The 18,785-nt window shown below is 46.1% G+C and overlaps 1 protein-coding gene across 3 annotated transcripts in view; it reads left to right on the top strand.

The window, feature by feature from the left end:
• PRKAG2 (protein kinase AMP-activated non-catalytic subunit gamma 2) overlaps positions 1–18,785 on the top strand; it is a 222,932-nt gene that overhangs the window by 41,851 nt on the left and 162,296 nt on the right. Inside the window, exon 1 of one of the 3 annotated variants that reach the window (XM_054274315.1) lies at positions 12,343–12,505. The exons of 1 other annotated variant lie outside the window; for it this stretch is intronic. In XM_054274315.1, coding sequence (XP_054130290.1) covers positions 12,425–12,505 — 81 coding nt within the window. In that variant the 5' untranslated portion in view covers positions 12,343–12,424. Of the gene's footprint in view, positions 1–12,342; positions 12,506–12,652; positions 12,672–18,785 lie in introns of those variants that run through there. One more of the 3 variants, XM_054274317.1, reaches the window with a different exon arrangement.

Genomic DNA, 18,785 nt, shown 5'->3' with positions numbered 1-18,785 from the left:
GTTTATTACAATGTCTGTGTGCTGTCAGAGTTTCAGCAGGAGGTCCCCCAGGTCCTCCTGCAACTTGTTAAATGGGCATATTTCTGAAGCATTCAAGTGGAAAGCTGAGGGACTGGGAAATCTGTTTTCAAAAGCTGCTTTGCAATCAAGAGAGGCAGTGGTCCTGGAGAAACAAATATCTTGAGCTGTACGTGGATGGAAATGTTTATTCTGTCTTAGGGCATTGTAGCTGGTATATTATGCCGCACTCATAATGTTTTCATTCAAGTTCTAGGAGAGGGTAAACCCAGAAGTATTTTGTAGCTGCATTTCCTCCTTTTTTTCCTTTCAAAATAGCTGACAACTCATGCATTCTTAAGAAATTGCTGCTAATAACACATACAAATAGTAATTAACATATCCTAAAGTAAATAAAATTCTGTTTTTGGAATATATTACTGGGATTTTGGGGAGGATTATCTTTGGCAGGAGCTCTACAGGGGTATCCAACAACAAGGGCAAGGTTGAAAGTCTTCCTGGAGTTGTTTGCAAAGCCCTCAACCCCTGGCTGTTTGTTGATCAAGATCCAAAGCTGCTGTTTGTCACACTTAATGCTGGTGTTGTAGCCAAATGATTTCTCAGGTTTCTTGATGCTTCCTTATTTAATGCCATATTATTATTTTTATATCAGAATTTCACTGAACAATACTTGTTCCTGTGTGTTCTTAAAAGGTGGCACCTCTGAATGCAGTGTAGTCTAAAAAAACAACAAAGAACAGCCAGGAAGGGAAAAATGAAAACAGTAAAGTTTTTGGAACAGCCAGTAATGCTTTTTCCTTTTCGTGATAAATAAAGCAGAATTGTGGTTGTACCTGCTTGTTCTGAACTGATACTCCTGAATTTTGCAAATGTGGCTGCACAGCCTGGTGTGGAAGATTGGTACTTGCTGATAAATCAGTGGAAGTATTAATAGATAATAGATAAAATTGTGCTAATAAATTAGCACAGTTTTGCCCAGGTCCATGTGGGAGTCAACTCAGAGATTGGGACTTTGGCCATGTCCACCAGCCCTGCTCTCACTGGAAAATGTGTAGAGGCTCAAAAGTACTACAAAAAGAAGAAAAAGGTATTTTATGAAACACATAAGAATGTGCTTTGAATTACTGAATGTTGCCAAGAAACAAGATTTCAGTCTGCAACCCTCAAAACAGATGATCCTGCTGTTTATGGGATGTGTTCCTGTTCAGGAGCTGCTCTGGTGCTGACAGCTGGAGGGGTGGCTGGGCACTCACAGGGGGATTTCTGGCAGCTCGAAAGCCTTTGGGCTTTTGCTACCCAGTGCAGCCCTATAACATAGTGGTCAAAACAAACACTGTATAAATGTGGTATTTGAGCTATGGATTTGCTCTTTCCAGGAGGTTTTCAAGATGTGATTGGGCAGGGTGCTAGATAATCTCATCTGGGCTCCCTTTCCATGAAAGGTTGGTCTGGATGATCTTTTGAGGTCTTTTCCAACTTGGGCTTTGCTATGCCTTGGAGAAAATTGGTTGATATTTTAAATCGATATGACATAAATAATGTTCTGACTGCAATCTTCACTATTTTTTCAGCATAATTCATAGAATCTCCCCAAAACGGGTTTAGGGCTTCCACCCCCAGTGGAATCTGGGGTGTTTGGGGCAGGTTTGGAAGCCCAAATGTCTGTGGAGGACAACTTCAGTGTGAGGAATCAAACAAGTGATGCTTTGTGTGTAGGTTGTAGTTGTTGCTGCCATTTTATTTATTGACAAATAAAGTCAATATTGTGTCAAATGTACAAAGTTTAAAAATAATCATTGCTTTTTCTTCCAGTTCTACAAAATGCTGGAAATATTAAAAAAAAAAAAAAAAAACAACAAACTTTTCCTAAACAACTCTAGTCAATCTATGATTGAGAGAAAAGACCCATCAGCCTTCAGGGCTTGATGGAATTTGTCTGCTGGGAATAGAATGTGGGTACCCTGCCAACCTCAACCACAAAGTCATCCTTCATCATTTAAATTGTGGATGTAACAGGGAGGCCATGGAATGGGGGAAGAACTAAAAATATTCACCTGCAACAGTGGTTTTTATGCATGTGTCTGTATATATATGTGTGTGTATTTTCTCAGATAGGTGTACATATATTCACACACATTATTACTCTTATTAACCAGAGTCACAGTATGAGTAAAATTAATTTAGTGACAGTTTACACCCTTTTTTTGGTGAGATATGAAGGTTACAGCCTTTAAAAGACTTCCCCTTTTAAATTATTTCATGAACTTCTTAAGTGAAAAATGTCTGTTTTATATACACACCTTAGTGATTGCTTTGTGTGCAGCTTGTCTTACCTTTAAAAAACTCAACCCAAGAAAACAAAAAAAACCAAATTAAAACCAGAATACTGCAGAAATTGACATAAGTGTTTCTTCTGATGTGATCATTTGACTTTGTATTTGATTTTTTAAAATTTTGTTGGCTCTTTACTAGTTGAGTTCTTTAAAATCAAATTGAATTCACTTTTCTTTAGGCAAATTTTGTGTCCAGGATGTCTTTAAAGTGCTGTTGTCTGTGGTGAGAGACTTTGAGAGCACACTTCTCTTTCCGGTGTGGGTAGATTATTTTAAATTATTATTTACATGACCAAATTAGGAAGTAAAACCTAAATGTGCTCTTTCGTGGGTTTTTGTTTTTTTCATTTGGTTGATTGGTATTTTGTTTTTGCTTTTGGTTTTGTTTTTTTTTTTTGTAAATAAGTCCCTGTGGTGGTAATCAAATATTTGATCTTAAAATAACTTCACTCTCACTGGGTGCATCCTATATCCAGAACTGCCTCTGGCAGTTAAATAAACACTGGACTTTTATCATGGATGGCATCTATTTCAGAGCTGATCACCACAGGGCTCCGCTGTGCTGGTGGGTGCCACAAAGGAGCAGGGGGGCTTTGCCTCTGAGCATTTTGCATCCTTTTGGGAAGGGAGGTTTTGAATCAGGTCTGGATGATTCTTGGCTTTGGGTACATGGAACTGAGCCTGTGAGTGATTTAAAGGGGATGATTTAGGGATGTGGGACATTTCCCTGGCTAATGCCCCTTTTTATTTGATCTGATTGCTAATCTGAATAATCCTTAGAAGTTACTTATACAGAGAAGCATTTGATCTGAATTGTGCTTTGCAGGAGAGCTCTTTTTATTCCACTACGAATCCAATCTTCCCTTTTACCCTCTCTAGGTCAGCTACAGATTCCTTCCTTTTTCCTACAGCTCAAAGAGGAAAGACAAAATGTGTCTTGCATCCTTTTGGGAAGGGATGTGGCTCTGCTGGGAGGGTCCCTGAGCTGCAGCAGCAGCAGCCCTGTGTGCTGTGTGTGCCCTGACCCCAGCCCTGTGTGCTGTGTGTGCCCTGACCCCAGCCCTGTGTGCTGTGTGTGCTCTGACCCCAGCCCTGTGTGCTGTCTCTGCCCTGACCCCAGCCCTGTGTGCTGTGTCTGCCCTGACCCCAGCCCTGTGTGCTGTGTGTGCCCTGACCCCAGCCCTGTGTGCTGTGTCTGCCCTGACCCCAGCCCTGTGTGCTGTGTGTGCCCTGACCCCAGCCCTGTGTGCTGTGTCTGCCCTGACCCCAGCCCTGTGTGCTGTGTCTGCCCTGACCCCAGCCCTGTGTGCTGTGTGTGCCCTGACCCCAGCCCTGTGTGCTGTGTGTGCCCTGACCCCAGCCCTGTGTGCTGTGTGTGCCCTGACCCCAGCCCTGTGTGCTGTCTCTGCCCTGACCCCAGCCCTGTGTGCTGTGTGTGCCCTGACCCCAGCCCTGTGTGCTGTGTGTGCCCTGACCCCAGCCCTGTGTGCTGTGTGTGCTCTGACCCCAGCCCTGTGTGCTGTGTCTGCCCTGACCCCAGCCCTGTGTGCTGTGTGTGCTCTGACCCCAGCCCTGTGTGCTGTGTCTGCCCTGACCCCAGCCCTGTGTGCTGTGTGTGCCCTGACCCCAGCCCTGTGTGCTGTGTGTGCTCTGACCCCAGCCCTGTGTGCTGTGTGTGCCCTGACCCCAGCCCTGTGTGCTGTGTGTGCCCTGACCCCAGCCCTGTGTGCTGTGTCTGCCCTGACCCCAGCCCTGTGTGCTGTGTGTGCTCTGACCCCAGCCCTGTGTGCTGTGTCTGCCCTGACCCCAGCCCTGTGTGCTGTGTGGGCCCTGACCCCAGCCCTGTGTGCTGTGTGTGCCCTGACCCCAGCCCTGTGTGCTGTGTGTGCTCTGACCCCAGCCCTGTGTGCTGTGTGTGCTCTGACCCCAGCCCTGTGTGCTGTCTCTGCTCTGACCCCAGCCCTGTGTGCTGTGTGTGCCCTGACCCCAGCCCTGTGTGCTGTGTGTGCTCTGACCCCAGCCCTGTGTGCTGTCTCTGCTCTGACCCCAGCCCTGTGTGCTGTGTGTGCCCTGACCCCAGCCCTGTGTGCTGTGTCTGCCCTGACCCCAGCCCTGTGTGCTGTGTGTGCCCTGACCCCAGCCCTGTGTGCTGTGTCTGCCCTGACCCCAGCCCTGTGTGCTGTGTGTGCTCTGACCCCAGCCCTGTGTGCTGTGTGTGCTCTGACCCCAGCCCTGTGTGCTGTGTCTGCCCTGACCCCAGCCCTGTGTGCTGTGTGTGCTCTGACCCCAGCCCTGTGTGCTGTGTGTGCTCTGACCCCAGCCCTGTGTGCTGTGTCTGCCCTGACCCCAGCCCTGTGTGCTGTGTCTGCCCTGACCCCAGCCCTGTGTGCTGTGTGTGCTCTGACCCCAGCCCTGTGTGCTGTGTGTGCTCTGACCCCAGCCTTGAGCAGCACCTTCCTGAGAGCTGGGCAGCCCCTGGTGCTGTGGGAGTGAGTGGATGAAGCAGCTCTCAGGGAAATCTGTATTCCAGATCCATCTGTATTCCAGATCCATCTGTATTCCAGAAATCCCTGAGATCATCTCTAGTTACAGGCTCAAAGCCTCACTGCTCATTCCAATGGGGTCCAGCATAATACTGTGGATGTGACTGTTCCTAGGGTGTTCATGCCAGTCTGCAAGTGTTGATGTGGCTTGTACCCATTTCATCAGCCCCAACTGCTGCATGTCTCTACATTAAATTGAGTGGATAAACTCATTTATTTCTATTTTGGTTAAGCTGACAAGTTTCTTTCTGGTGAATTTGTAACTCTGTGTCAGGTCTTTGCATCACGATGCATTTAAAAGTATTTCTTTTCTGGCAGTGCTGACCTACTTTAAATGCTCAAGGTGCTCTTACCTCCTTTTTTTTTTTCTCTAACAGCCAGTTGATACAAGCACAGATCTTTGTACTTGAGCTTCTAAACCTTTGATGGTATTTTAACTGTTCATTCCTGTATGTAGGCAGCCACTTTATCCTTTTCTAGGTGGGTCCTTGCTTCAATTCAGAGTTAATGGTTACTATTTATTGCACACCTACAAAAGGTAAAACCTTCATAGAGCAAAGCTGCTACGTGCACAGAGTGCCTTAGAAAGCCCAGAATCCCTGACCTGAAGAACAAATTGTCCCTAGCCAGGCTGTACAAAGATGTGAGGACGTGGGTAACTCACCTGGGCCCTGCAGGCATGGGGATAACTTCAAGGAAATAACTTCAATGGAATAATTCAATATCCACCACAACAGTCAAACCTAAGTCATGGGGTTCAAAGAAAATAAAACTTGCTGTGAGCGTGCAAGAGCATCTTCATTCTTGGATGGGTGTCCTGTGATGTTATTGCTGTGAGATGTTTTCTTTTGGGTAAATAATTAGTGCTCCCCTGAGAGCTGCAGATGTGCTGTATCATTGCATGTTCTCCACCACAATCGCTAAGCCAGTCTTGAAATGTTACAGATTGCTCAAGTGTGCCTGGGTTTATGTGCAGCTCATTACCATCACCTTTTTCTCCTTCCTGCCTCATTTTTCCCTCTGTTCCCCTGGATTTTTGGGCACTGACACCCCTATCCCTGTTGCTGCCACAGCCCCAGGAGCAGTGTGTGTGCTGCCAAAGGCAGAGAGGTCAAGGAGGCAGCAGCAGAGCTGAGGTATCTCCACTCATCCATGTGGCCACTGCTGTGTCCTCATGGAAGTGCTGCTCCTCAGAGATCCCACTCTGGGACCAGTGAAGCTGAAAGCCATATTGCAGAATTCACATTTTTACAGTTCCCTATAGCCTTTGCATACTGATATAAAAGGATTTTATGCTGAAGCCCCTGGTTGGAGTTCTTACCCATAAATCACCAGATCCTATTTCCCTGTGGTTTTCTCCCATTCTAAATGGTGCAGTATCATTTTCTATTGTCTTGTGGGACTGTTTCTGGCCCACAAAAGGTGTTTCTCATCCAAGCTTTTAAGGGATACAGTAGAAGCAAGGTAAGACCCATCCTGTGTCCTTCAAAACTTTTAAAATGCACTGCCCTTGTAGAGAACAAGGGCAATGGGGGCTCTGAGCCAGTCCAGTGTTTAAATCTGCTCATCCTGAATCACCAATTGCTACTGATTCAAAACCTCCCAGACCATCACTGATACCAGTGTGGCAGCCCCCCCAAATGCCTCAAGCAGAGCTGAATGAGGCACCACAGAGGCACCACCAAGTTCCTGACAGTAATTTTGCTCTCTGGTTTATTCATCCTCATAGACCAGGACATCTCTGAGGGATTTCACCCACATCACAGAGGATTATAGTTCAAATTCTTGGTCCTTCACTCCCTGAGTTATTGAACATTGTGTCCTAGCTCAGACTTTGTAATTCTCCCCAGGCACCCAGAGACCTCCACCGACCCCAGACACAGCACAGCTCTGCCCTGGCACCTCTCCAGAAGTGTCTCCACCCCTTCCTCCCCACCATGATGCAGGAAAGAGGCTCCATCCCTCCACCTGTGAGATGCAGACAGGTGGGAAGGGCAGTGGGGTCCATGGGGAGCAGGCCCAAGGCTTCTGGGCAGCCTCCAGTATTGCCTTTGTATGAACACCTCATCATTTCAATGTCATTTGCATCTGGCTATGTATGCAAATACAGAGGGAAAAACCCCTCTGTGTGAGTCCTGAAGAAGTAGATTTGAGAATGCAGCTATCAGCTTTTGGTACCCAAGCTGGCTGAGGCATCCCTGGTGCAGTGTGATCCATCCTCATTGCAGGCTGGCAGGGTGCTCCCTCCCCCAGGAGAGATGGGTGATTTCTCACTGGGGTTTGGTGTTTCTCACATGGATGTTCTCCTTCTGGCTTGTCAGCAGTGAGTCAGGAATCCCAGCTCCTTGGTTCATTGCTTGGTAGATCACGCTGAAAAATTGCAAGGAAAAAATCGTGCCTGTTTGGGATGAAAAAAGGAGTAAACTGTGGATTTTGTTTGTCACAGGATATTTTTCTCTGCTCCTCTCTCTTTCCATTTTGTACCATCTCCATCATCCTGCACTGAAGTTGTGCCTGATTTGGGTGAGGTAGACTCTGCAGTTCATCCCTACCTCTTACTCTGGGGGCTAAATGTTTTGATTTTTTTCTTGTGCTCCTTTTTCCAACTCCTGCAGATCACAGCTGCCCTTTGCCCAACATCAACACTTGAAAGACTACTTTAGCTGTTCTACTAAGAGCTGATGTGTTTTATGGTGCAGTTTAGGAATTTATTCTCCCCACTTCATCTTCCCCTTGAGCTCTGCTGGTCTCCCAGCTGCTGCTGTGGCATTCCCTGCCCTTCAAGGACTTGCTTCTCTCATCTGAGTATTGCCCAGCTGCTTTAGCTTCTTGGCTGGAGGCTCCACATCTGTGTTGCACATTGCTTTTGGTTGCTGCTTGTGCTCAGTAGGAGTGGGGATAGGGCAACCATGAATATGATGGTTGTGTTGGCTTTAAAAAATATGAAAAATCTTTCTTAATTACACAGTGGACAAAAGCCCTGCCCTGCCATGCAGAGCTCTGGCTCACCATGCACTTCAATAATTGCTGTATCTGCTGAGTTCTGAAGTGATATCTTCACAGACAGAAGCTCCATTGATTTCAAGGCACTGTTTGCCTGATAAGAAAAAGGAAACTATAATGGAAGCTGGCCCCATGAATTCATCTAATTTATGTAGTACTTACAAATCCACCATATCTTTGTGGAAAATTATGGAATATAAATAACAACAACCAATAGCCAGACATTTTCTGTTTCCTCTGGGAAATTGTGGAAGGTTGCTGTACTGCCAGATAGAAATTTATGATACTTTAGGCTTTTACTTGGACTAAAAGGATGAAATTGAGTTGGTGTTTTGGAACAGTTCAAGGAAATTGTGCAGGAATTATGTGCAGTCAAATCTGAAGATGGTTGAGGAGTCTGGCTCTGAATTTTTAAAAACAAAACTCTTCAAATGGAAAAATAAACCAGTACAACAATGCCTGTTTCAGCTGGGCAGGGAATTCTGCAGCTTTATTCTTGTGAAAATGTGACAGTCATAAATCTGCTTTGCTCAGAGTTTGGTCTTTGGGCCATAGGTGAATGTGTAATTCACAGACCAAACCACAAGCAGGTTTTGGTGATTTGTTTTCCCTCCAGTGTTACTGACTTGTAAAGTGTGAGAATCCTACAGCCAGTCCAAATATGTGAGTGATCTAGAAGTGCTCTAAAAGGAACTTCTTTTTTTAAGAAACATAAAATGAATAAAGACTGCTGAGCTTGAGATGCAAGGACTTAAGAATTGGGGGGGCAAAAACTGAAAACATCTGAAAAATCTATTGTCATGGAAAGCTGATTATATAAAGCATTTTCTGGAACCTCCTGAATTATCCTTAATATGAAAGGAAGCAAGGAAATGGCTGAAGCTTTGGATCCCTGTTCACAGAGACTCCTAGAACTTGTCAGTAAAGTGTGGTTGAAAACATCATCAAGTGACTTGATTTGTGTGATTCCCATATTGCACCATCCTGTGCTAGATGATGTGCTGTAACTCACTGCTGCTCTTACTCACTGAGTCTCAGCATCTCTGAGAGAGCCCAGGCACTTGAAACTCAATGTGAAGCAATTCAGAAATTGGTTGGTTTCTCTCAGATCTTCACCACTTGCTTATGCAGCCACATATGAGCCCAGGTATTCAGTATGAATATTTAATAAAGAATATATAAATATTTACATAAGTGTGATTTGGAAAACTCAGGCCAGTGGATTCAAGAATCACTTGGGCTTCTTTGGCAGGAGACATCAACATAAATACAAGTAGTCATTAAATAATGGTAAGAAATTATAGCAATAAAATCTCTCTGCCTATTTTTCACCCCAGAAGGGTGAAAGAAAATGGCAAATTATTCAATGTTTTTAATGGTTGTCAGAAACTGGACAGAATCCAAAAACTAGTTCAGCAAATATTTATGAAATGGTATCTAAACCGTTAACTGTTCTGCCTATCTGAGATGTAGTTGTGCAATCTGTTTCACACTCCTTTTTCAAAGGTGGGGGAGGAAAAGGCATGTTTTTGAGGTGGAACTTGTGCCAATCAGACTTTGAGACCAAAAACCATTTTAAGATATTTTTTTCTTTAAACACCTTATAGATCTGGATGATTCTTGGCATTGGGTACATGGAACTGAGCCTGTGAGTGATTTAAAGGGGATGATTTAGGGATGTGGGACATTTCCCTGACTGTTAATGCCCCTTCTTATTTGATCTGATTGCTAATCTGAATAATCCTTAGAAGTTACTTATACAGAGAAGCATTTGATCTGAACTGTGCTTTGCAGGAGAACCCTTTTTATTCCCCTATGAATCCAATCTTCCCTTTTACCCTCTCTAGGTCAGCCACAGATTCCTTCCTTTTTCCTACAGCTCAAAGAGGAAAGACAAAATGTGTTTTGCTTGCTCCAGCTGGTTGACTGGTTTCTCTTGTACCCCTTAGACGGCATTTAAGAGGAAGCTTGTTTATTTTCCTAAACTATTTGTACATTCTGCATGCATAAAATATTAATTTAGCTGGGGACAAATCTTCTAAACACCAAATATTTGTGCATGTTTCTGTTAAAAAGTGCTGCCAGTGATCTTGTCATGAGAGGATTCAAGTAATAGCTGCCATTTGTGAGTGAACACTCTGTACCATTTTCAGCTTTTTTGCTCCCAAGGGGGTTGTGTTATCAGAGGCACTTTTAGCACACTGAAGGAGGAGAGAGCAGTGGATGGTTCCTGGGATGTGCTGCCTGCCTGGCACATGAGGGGTGTCACCACGACCTCATCCTTTTGCTGCTGAAGTACTGCCCAGCCTCAGTGGGTTTATTTGATGCAGCAGAATTAAGGGTGTAGCAACATCTGGTGAATGGGGTGAATAGACTGAGAGTGATGTGTGAGCCAAGTCCCCTCTTAGGGAGTTTTTCAACAGATCTTCACAAATGGTATTTTGAGATGACCAAGAAAGGACTGGCAATGCTCTGTGGATCAAGATCTGGCCACTTGTTTCTCCAGGGAGGTGTCAGCTCATTGCATGGTGTTTTGATGCCTCTGTTCAAGTATTGGAAGCTGCAGGGACGACCTTTCTGCCTTTTGCCTTCTTTTGCTTTGTTATAGCAGAGGTGTCCTCATCTGAGCCGGCCTTCGGCAGCATCTTGGCCAAGGATGTGTCCCCATGGTCTGGGGAACAATTTCATTGCCAGTGAAGGGCACTGTGAGACTGGTTGGTGGAGTAATCAAAGCTAAATGGGGTTATAAAGGAGGAATTCAGCTTGATGAAGAAGGAAATTCAAATCTCCACCATCCCTCAGCTCCTACTGGGAGAGTTTGCATTGCTCTGCTAAGTACTTGCTCATGTGGTGCCCTTTCAAAATAACTATTATCTTTTTTTGGATGGTGATACTTTTGATGGTTATACTTTGTGCTCAGGCACTTTATTTTCCCAGTGAGGTCTTTATAATAAATTAAAAAGTTAGCCAAGTCATCCCCTGTTCACGCTGCAGATAGGGAAACTTAAGCCCAGAGAAATTAAGTGACTTTTGTGCAGCTACAAATTGGGGCTGTGGTTAAGTGGGGAATGGGGCTGTTATGGAGCAGCAGAGACTCCAGCCTTGAAAATGCATTTGTTGCTCTATGCTGCCTTCCCCAAGGTATTCGACACTGATGCAGACGCAGCCTCAGTCATCTGAAACTTCTGCTATTGAAAACGGGATCTTTTTTCTTCCCCCCCTCTTCAGATCACATTAAAACCGCCTGCGGTTATTCGAACCCTCCGACTTCCCCTGTGCCCCCTGAGCATCTTGCACCCAAAAACGCTGCTAAATGACCCTCGAGCCCTGGCCGAGCCCAGGGCCGGTTCTGCAGGCAGAGAAGCGACCCTGGCCGTGATGCCCGAGCCCGCGGCCGGTTCTGCGGGCCGGGAAACAAACCTGGCCGTGATGCCCGAGACCCCGGCCGAGCCCGCGGCCGGTTCTGCCGGCGGGGAGCCGAACCTGGCCATGATACCCGGGCTTCTATCCGAGCCCATGGCCAGTTCTGCAGGCGGGGAGCCGAACCTGGCCGTGATGCCCGAGCCCATGGCCGGACCTGCAGGCGGGGAAGCGAACCTGCCCGTGATGCCCGAGCCCAGGGCCGGTTCTGCAGGTGGGGAGCTGAACCTGGCCGTGATGCCCGAGCCCCTGTCCGAGCCCAGGGCCGATTCTGCAGGCGGGGAAGCGAACTTGGCCGTGATGCCCGAGCCTATGACCGGTTCTGCAGGCGGGGCTGGCCGTGATGCCCGAGCCCATGTCCGGTTCCGCAGACAGGGAACCGAACCTGGCCGTGATGCCCGAGCCCGTGTCCGGTTCTGCAGGCAGAGAGCCGAACCTGGCCGTGATGCCCGAGCCCAGGGCCGGTTCTGCAGGCGGGGCTGGCCGTGATGCCCGAGCCCATGTCCAGTCCCGCAGACAGGGAACCGAACCTGGCCGTGATGCCCGAGCCCAGGGCCGGTTCTGCAGGCAGAGAGCCGAACCTGGCCGTGATGCCCGAGCCCAGGGCCGGTTCTGCAGGCGGGGCTGGCCGTGATGCCCGAGCCCATGTCCAGTTCCGCAGACAGGGAACCGAACCTGGCCGTGATGCCCGAGCCCAGGGCCGGTTCCGCAGACAGGGAACCGAACCTGGCCGTGATGCCCGAGCCCAGGGCCGGTTCCGCAGACAGGGAACCGAACCTGGCCGTGATGCCCGAGCCCAGGGCCGGTTCCGCAGACAGGGAACCGAACCTGGCCGTGATGCCCGAGCCCAGGGCCGGTTCCGCAGACAGGGAACCGAACCTGGCCGTGATGCCCGAGCCCAGGGCCGGTTCCGCAGACAGGGAACCGAACCTGGCTGGTGCTGGCGCGGAGCCCGCAGGGGCAGAGCCCGCCCGCCCTCCCCGCGCTGCGGTGGCTCCGCCGGCGCTGCCATCCCCGCGCCTGCCGCGATGGGAGGCACCAACACACCCAGCCCCGAGCCCCATCTGTTGCAGTATCGGCTCCAGTAGCAGAGCCCGAGATGTTTAAATGCTCTTGCCTTTAGGGAAAAGCTTTCAATGCAGTTCTTCGATGGACGTTTCCAGCCAGACTGCAGGATTTTTCAGAGCTGTAAGTCAGAGCCGGGGTTCGGCTGTCCCTGGGTTTCTCTGGATTTGATTGTTTTTATTATTAAATTGATTTATCTTAGCAGGGGAAAATGGGTTTTGCATTCATTTAGGTGGATGCCCGAGTGCACTGCAGGAGTCTGCCGAGAGGCAGGAATTCTTCAGGCTCTGTAAGAAATGCATCATTCTTGGGTATTTTGGGTTTTTTGTCGTGTTTTGTCTCTCGTATGCATGACCGGCACGGGGCTGTTGTCCTGTTTTTAGAGCATTTAATTACAATAGATACTCCAATGCTGAACAAAATGTTCTTTTATCTAGTTAAAGAATGTAGCTTGGGTTTGGGGTTGGTTTGTTGGTCGCTTTTTTTTTTCCCCTTGCATAACTTTTCGTTAATGTTTTGGAAAGAAACATTATCATTTGGAGGATATTCATTTATTTTCAGCCTAAAACCATCTGGTCTCTGCATCCTGCAATGCTTGGTTTCTCCTACTGCTCATCTCAGAGCCTCCTGAACTGCTGAGCAACTAATTTGCCATGGCTAGTCGCGGCAACCCCAAATCACAGGTTTGCAGGAAGTGCTGTTTTGCTTAATGGTTTTAATTTGATATTTGATGAGGTTTGTTAGGATAAAGAGCTGTGTTACTGGCTTTATGCGTTCCCCCTTGCATTTTTCCCTTTTTACAAGAATTAGTGCTGAACACACGCAATTTGCACTGCAATTAATGGATCTGTGAGATAATGAACAGCCAAAACGGATGAGGCAGCTCCATCCTGGATCAGAGCCTGAAGGGTTTCAGGATCTTCTGTCAGTGGGGTGATGGTGAACAGCAAATGAGATTTAATCCAGTATAAGATGCAGGGTATTTTGCCAGCATCTTGTGTGTTTTGTTTGTTGTTCAGTGTTATAGGCCACGGGAGAAATGAGAGTGTCAGCCTTTGGGGAAGGCATTTCCCCCTCAGCCGTGTCCCCTCTGTGGTGGGTGCAGGAGAAGCTGGAGAGCAGAGGCTGTGCTGACTCCGAGCAGCCCTGGGAGGTGTGAGCAGGCTGGAGCTGCTGCAGCTGGGAGCCTGGGGGGCAGGATTATCTGATGGAGAGGGAATGATGGGCAGCACGATGAAAGGGATCCTGCTGACAAGGGGCCAGCCCTCAATTCAAACAGTGGGAAACCCAGCAAAAGAAGACTTGGTTGTACTTCAATTTAGTACATTTTTATTACTGGGAGTGGAATACAAATGTATTTATTTTTTTTTAAATGCTCCAGTTTGAAATAAACAAAAAAACTCGGCCACCCCTCCAAACTCACCCCATCAATCTGAATGTACAAGGATGTCTGACATTCATCAAGAAGAAACTAGGAGAATTAAGTGCAATATTGTTGCAAATCTTTAAAAGCAAAACACAGAGTTGATGGAAATCACCTGTAACCAGAGTTTGCTTCAGGCAGCCAAGAGCCATCGGGTTTCCATCAGGAGGAGAAAATCCTCCTGTCATTTCAGCCTCTTTGGCCACCCAAGTAGGGGCAGACAAGCTGATTTGAAGACAGTAAATATTTAATCATCCTAAATTTAAAATAAATGGCAGTTAAAAATGTTACCATACCATGTCTGTATGCACATATGAATATATATGTTTCCCATCTCCATTGCCCTACATGAAACTGTTTCATATGTGTGTAAAAATAGTGATGCCCTGTGAGTTGAACTCTGTCACACCTACATCTGGGAGGAAATAGTCACCAGGGCAGTTTGTTTCTGCTTCTCAGTGTAGGTGCCAGTGCCTTTGCTTTTAGAACTGATGTATATTTTGATAAAGTTATCAAAATTTGCCTTTCTGTGCTGATGTAACAGACACTTTCCTTATATGACTTCTAGTGGTCTTTGATGACTCCTGATTGTGATTCTAAGTCAAATTTCCATTTCTAATAGACCTCAAAGTAAGTGTTAATAAAACTTGGATGTAAATATATATACTAATAATTGTACAGCTGTTCAGTACTTATAGATAGAAATTAATGTTCCTGATGGAAAAAATTTTTATGGCCATATTACTGGTGTGAACCTAATTTTTGATAATAATGAAAAAACAAAATTGTTATTCTGAATCAAAATTTCCTGCTTGTGGGTTTAATTTATCTTGAGAAAAAAAAAAAGCTTTGCCTTTTTTTGCTTTGTTTTGTTTTCTTCTTGGGTGCTCATTAATTTCATGGGAGGTTTCCTGTGATGCTCCTTGGCAGGGTGGGTGTCCCTGCCAGGCTGAGCTGCAGGCAGGGGCTCTCCCTGAGCCTTGGTTTTTGGTAATTCCAGTGTCAGCTTTATTTTTTTGTGACAAATGAGTTTGGACTGTCTGCCACATGGCTTGGAGCAACAGCCCGTTCTGAAATGGCCTCTCCCATGCCAGGCTCATACTCTGCCCATCTGTCACCGTGTCCAGGGTGTCCTGCTAAGTTGGAAATGTTTCCCACACTCTCCAAGCAGGATCAAATTCTTCTCAACACATTTTGATGCACAAACTGTCAGGCAAATCAAATGCAGATTTGCCTGTTTCAGCTCCCCAGTGCCTGCTGGGTTTCAAAGCCATTGCAGAGGGCAGAAATTACTTTTGGTGTATATTACTTAAGTTTTCAGTTGGGCTTCCCTGAGTGTGTGTTTGCTTGTCCCTTCTCCACAGCATGTTCAGATTGGTCCATTGTAATTGTGGTGCTTAAAGGGACTCATAAAGGATAATAAGATGGCGAAAATCAGAAGACACCTTCTAAAGGAGTCAGAATTTGATATGGCTTGTTTGTAAGGTTTTCTTCCCTGCACTGGATCTAAACTAGGGACTATTAAAAAAAAATGATGAAGTCATAGTCCTTGAAAGAAGCCTGAAGTTTACCTGGGGAAATATCTTCCTCAGAATTTTAGTACTGCATGTACAATAATTAGGAAAAAACCCCTGGGTATGTGTCATTTCTTCCCTTCCCTTTCTATGTGAGGATATTTTCCAAACTGGACCCACTGCAAAGATTTATTTTGAGTGGTGGCTATTTCTAGTGTGAGTGAGTAATCTCTTTGTTGTGTTCTTCTGTTTGCTTCATTGTTCACAAGATTTTCCAGATGGGCAATTATTTTATCCATACTTCTTCAAGAGATAGTCACTGGTATCTTCTAGCACCTTCTCCCAAGCAGAACTGTGATGCTCTTTGAAGCACATTCCTTGAGACAGGCTTTAACAAGTGACCAGGGCTTGGTGTGTGTGAGCCTGGAAATGTGAGATTTATTATCCCTTGGACATTGCCAGTTCTCTTAACAAACATGCTTTTCCTCAGAAGCTGTTATAGCTGGCCTGTTTTCTTAAAATTTAAATTCTGGGATTTTTCACTTGGACAGGGAGGTTCCTTCATCACACTCCACTGGGCACTCAGAGAGTTAACCCTGCTTTCTACACAGCAGCAAAGGTGTGCAAAGGAAATCTCATCTTGGTGACACTTGGAAGTGCTCCCAGTGCAGGGATGCCCAGAGTGTGTCGCACCAGAGAGCACAGCTGGGATTGAAACTGGGCTGAAATGGTCCTGGCTGGGTCCTGCAGCCCAAACACGGAATGGGATGGGATGGAAACTGGGCTGAAATGGTCCCGGCTGGGTCCTGCAGCCCAAACACGGAGCTGGGAGGGCATTGAAACCAGGTTGAAATAGTCCTGCAGTACAAACACGGAGCTGGGAAGGAATTGAAATGGAGCTGAAATGATCCTGGCTGGTCCTGCAGCCCAGACATGGAGCTGAGAGGGGATTGAAACCAGCCTGAAATGGTCCCAGCTGGGTCCCACAGCCCAAACACGGAGCTGGGAGGGCATTGAAACTGGGCTGAAATGGTCCTGCAGCCCAAACACGGAGCTGGGAGGGCATTGAAACTGGGCTGAAATGGTCCTGCAGCCCAAACACGGAGCTGGGAAGGGATTGAACCTGGGCTGAAATGGTCCCAGCTGGGTCCCACAGCCCAAACACGGAGCTGGGAGCTCGCTGCGCTGCCGGAGCCCGGCCCAGCCTCCTGCGGGGATGGAGCCTCCCATCCCGGCGTTGTCATGGCTACGCTGGTACCGCTGGAGCTGGGGAAGGAGCCGGAGTAAACCACGCTCCGAGTGCCGTGCACGTCGTAGTGAGAGAAAGCCCCTTGTTTGGACAGCTTTCTAGAGGGGGAAAATAAAAAAAATACCCTACTTTATTCCCACTTTATCGACAGTAAAGATGGAGTGGTGAGATGCAGCATTCATTTATATATATATATATATGGGGGTTTTTGTTTTGTTTTTTGGGGGGGTTTTTTTGGTGGTTTTTTTTTTTTTTTAATTTATTCTGGGAATAGTACAGAACAGAACTTTTCTCCTAATAATAGTGCTTTTCATTTCAGACCTACCACACGAGATGGTCATGCTTGTCAGGCTGCTTTTGAAAGTAAGCTTCTGTCAAAGGCACTGTTTGCTTTGTGCATTGGCTTAATCATACATTTAAAAGGGCACAAAATTTAGGGTCTATTCAGAGTTAAATCTGTTTGCAACAAAATTTTTTGCAGGAAGTCGGAAATCAGAAATGTGCAATCTCCATATGTTGCAAGGATAACAAAACCCTGGAAAAGAAGAGACCATTTATCTTCTTCACTGTTTATTTGCCAAAGCAGGTTCATTTAGTTCATATAAAAGTGAAACTGTTATTCTTAGTTGGATTACAAATGAAAAGGAATTGATTATGCCTCAAACAAAAGGCTGCATTATAATTAATTCACTGAATATGCAAAATTCAATGATATAGAAACTCCAAAGTTTAAGCACGTTGTCCAGCCTCTGCCATGCCAGGGAAATGGGAGCACATTGCCTGTTGGAGATTCTGGCTTTCCCCTTCCCTCTAGGCTGGACAGAAAGTGTGGGGGACGTGAGCAGTGACAGATACCAGAATGCCTTCCCAGAGCTCATCCAGAAAGCCAGAGCAGGCAGTGAAAATCTCATCACTGAAATGCTCTCCTGAAGCTGTTCTGGACTGGATCTGCAGCTTGTAAAACCCTTTGGATTCCCACAGCATGAATGATGGATTGTCATTTATTAGCAGTGGATGTCACTGCTAACTGAAAGTCTAGGAGTGGCACAAAATCTCACTGTGTCTTAGCTCAGGGGTGGGACACAGAGGGCACACAGGCTGTGTTTGGGCAGAATACTGTACCAGGAGTGTGATAAAGTCTTCTGGGCTGTCTCTGACAATCTGAGCTTTCCTCTGTCCTTGAGGGCATTCTGTGTTACAGCTTCAGCAAAATGCACCTTTAAACAAAGAGTTCAGAGTGTGATGAATGAAGACATCCATTCTTTTGGGAAAAGAAAAAACTAGTTTAGCTTATGAAATAAAGCATAATAAATTTATTGGTCTGTCTTTACATGTCGTGCTAAAGGTATAAGAAAAAGCTGTAGCAAAGTGACTGTAAACTTCATAGAGGTGAAATTGCTCTCTGCAGCTGCAGAGTGATGTAGGAAAATATGTCAGGAAAGCACCAAGAGGGGAATCTTTCCTCATCATGAACACCATGTGCTGTTCCCCTTGACCTCCCATTCTGCTCTTCAGCACATAAAGCACAGAACCATCTTGTTCTTCCTTTCCTTCCCTAATTTCCTCTTTGCTTCTGCATTTTTTCCCTTTATTATTTTTTCTTTAGTTAAGGGACTAGGAGATCAGAGCAGGTCCCTCTCTTCTAATTGTCAAGATTATTCATGGTTAATGCCTGACAAGAATGGAAAGAGGAGGCAACAGGCAGCTGTCTTCCTAAATGCAGTGAACTGGAAAAAAATAGTTGCAGTTCAAGTATTTATGGCAGAGCTCTTTTCCCTGGTGTGAATGTCACCTTTTTTAGTCATATACATGCAAGGCAGAACCCTGCAAGTCCTTCTCAGATAAGGCCATCAGCTGGAGGTTTTGAGTTCTGATTCTGTTTTGTTTTACTCTTTCATGAGGACATGGTTTTTGAAGAGATTTGGCCAATAAAAAGTGAGGAAAAACATTAAAAAATGCAAAACACAGTGACTCAAAGTAGCTGAAGTGTGGAGATGACTTAGTAAGCCTCAGTGTGATCCTTGTGTTGAATCCCCTTCAGATTGTTTGCTCCTGTGCTGCAGCAGCTCAAGTGTTTTCATTACATTATGGCAAAATCATCTTTTGTTTCCTGCAGTTCTGCTATTTCACTGTGGCTGAAGTTGTGTTTTGTAGCAAATGCTGGCTTTTCTCTGCAAATGCACTGGGATCCAGTGTCTCATTTATGTAAGACAAACT

This window comes from Melozone crissalis, unplaced genomic scaffold (genome assembly GCF_028551555.1).
Source record: "Melozone crissalis strain CALT ecotype California unplaced genomic scaffold, PUWL_Pcris_2 ptg000016l_1, whole genome shotgun sequence".
Lineage (NCBI taxonomy): Eukaryota > Metazoa > Chordata > Aves > Passeriformes > Passerellidae > Melozone > Melozone crissalis.
This window is presented reverse-complemented; position numbering and strand designations above follow the sequence as displayed.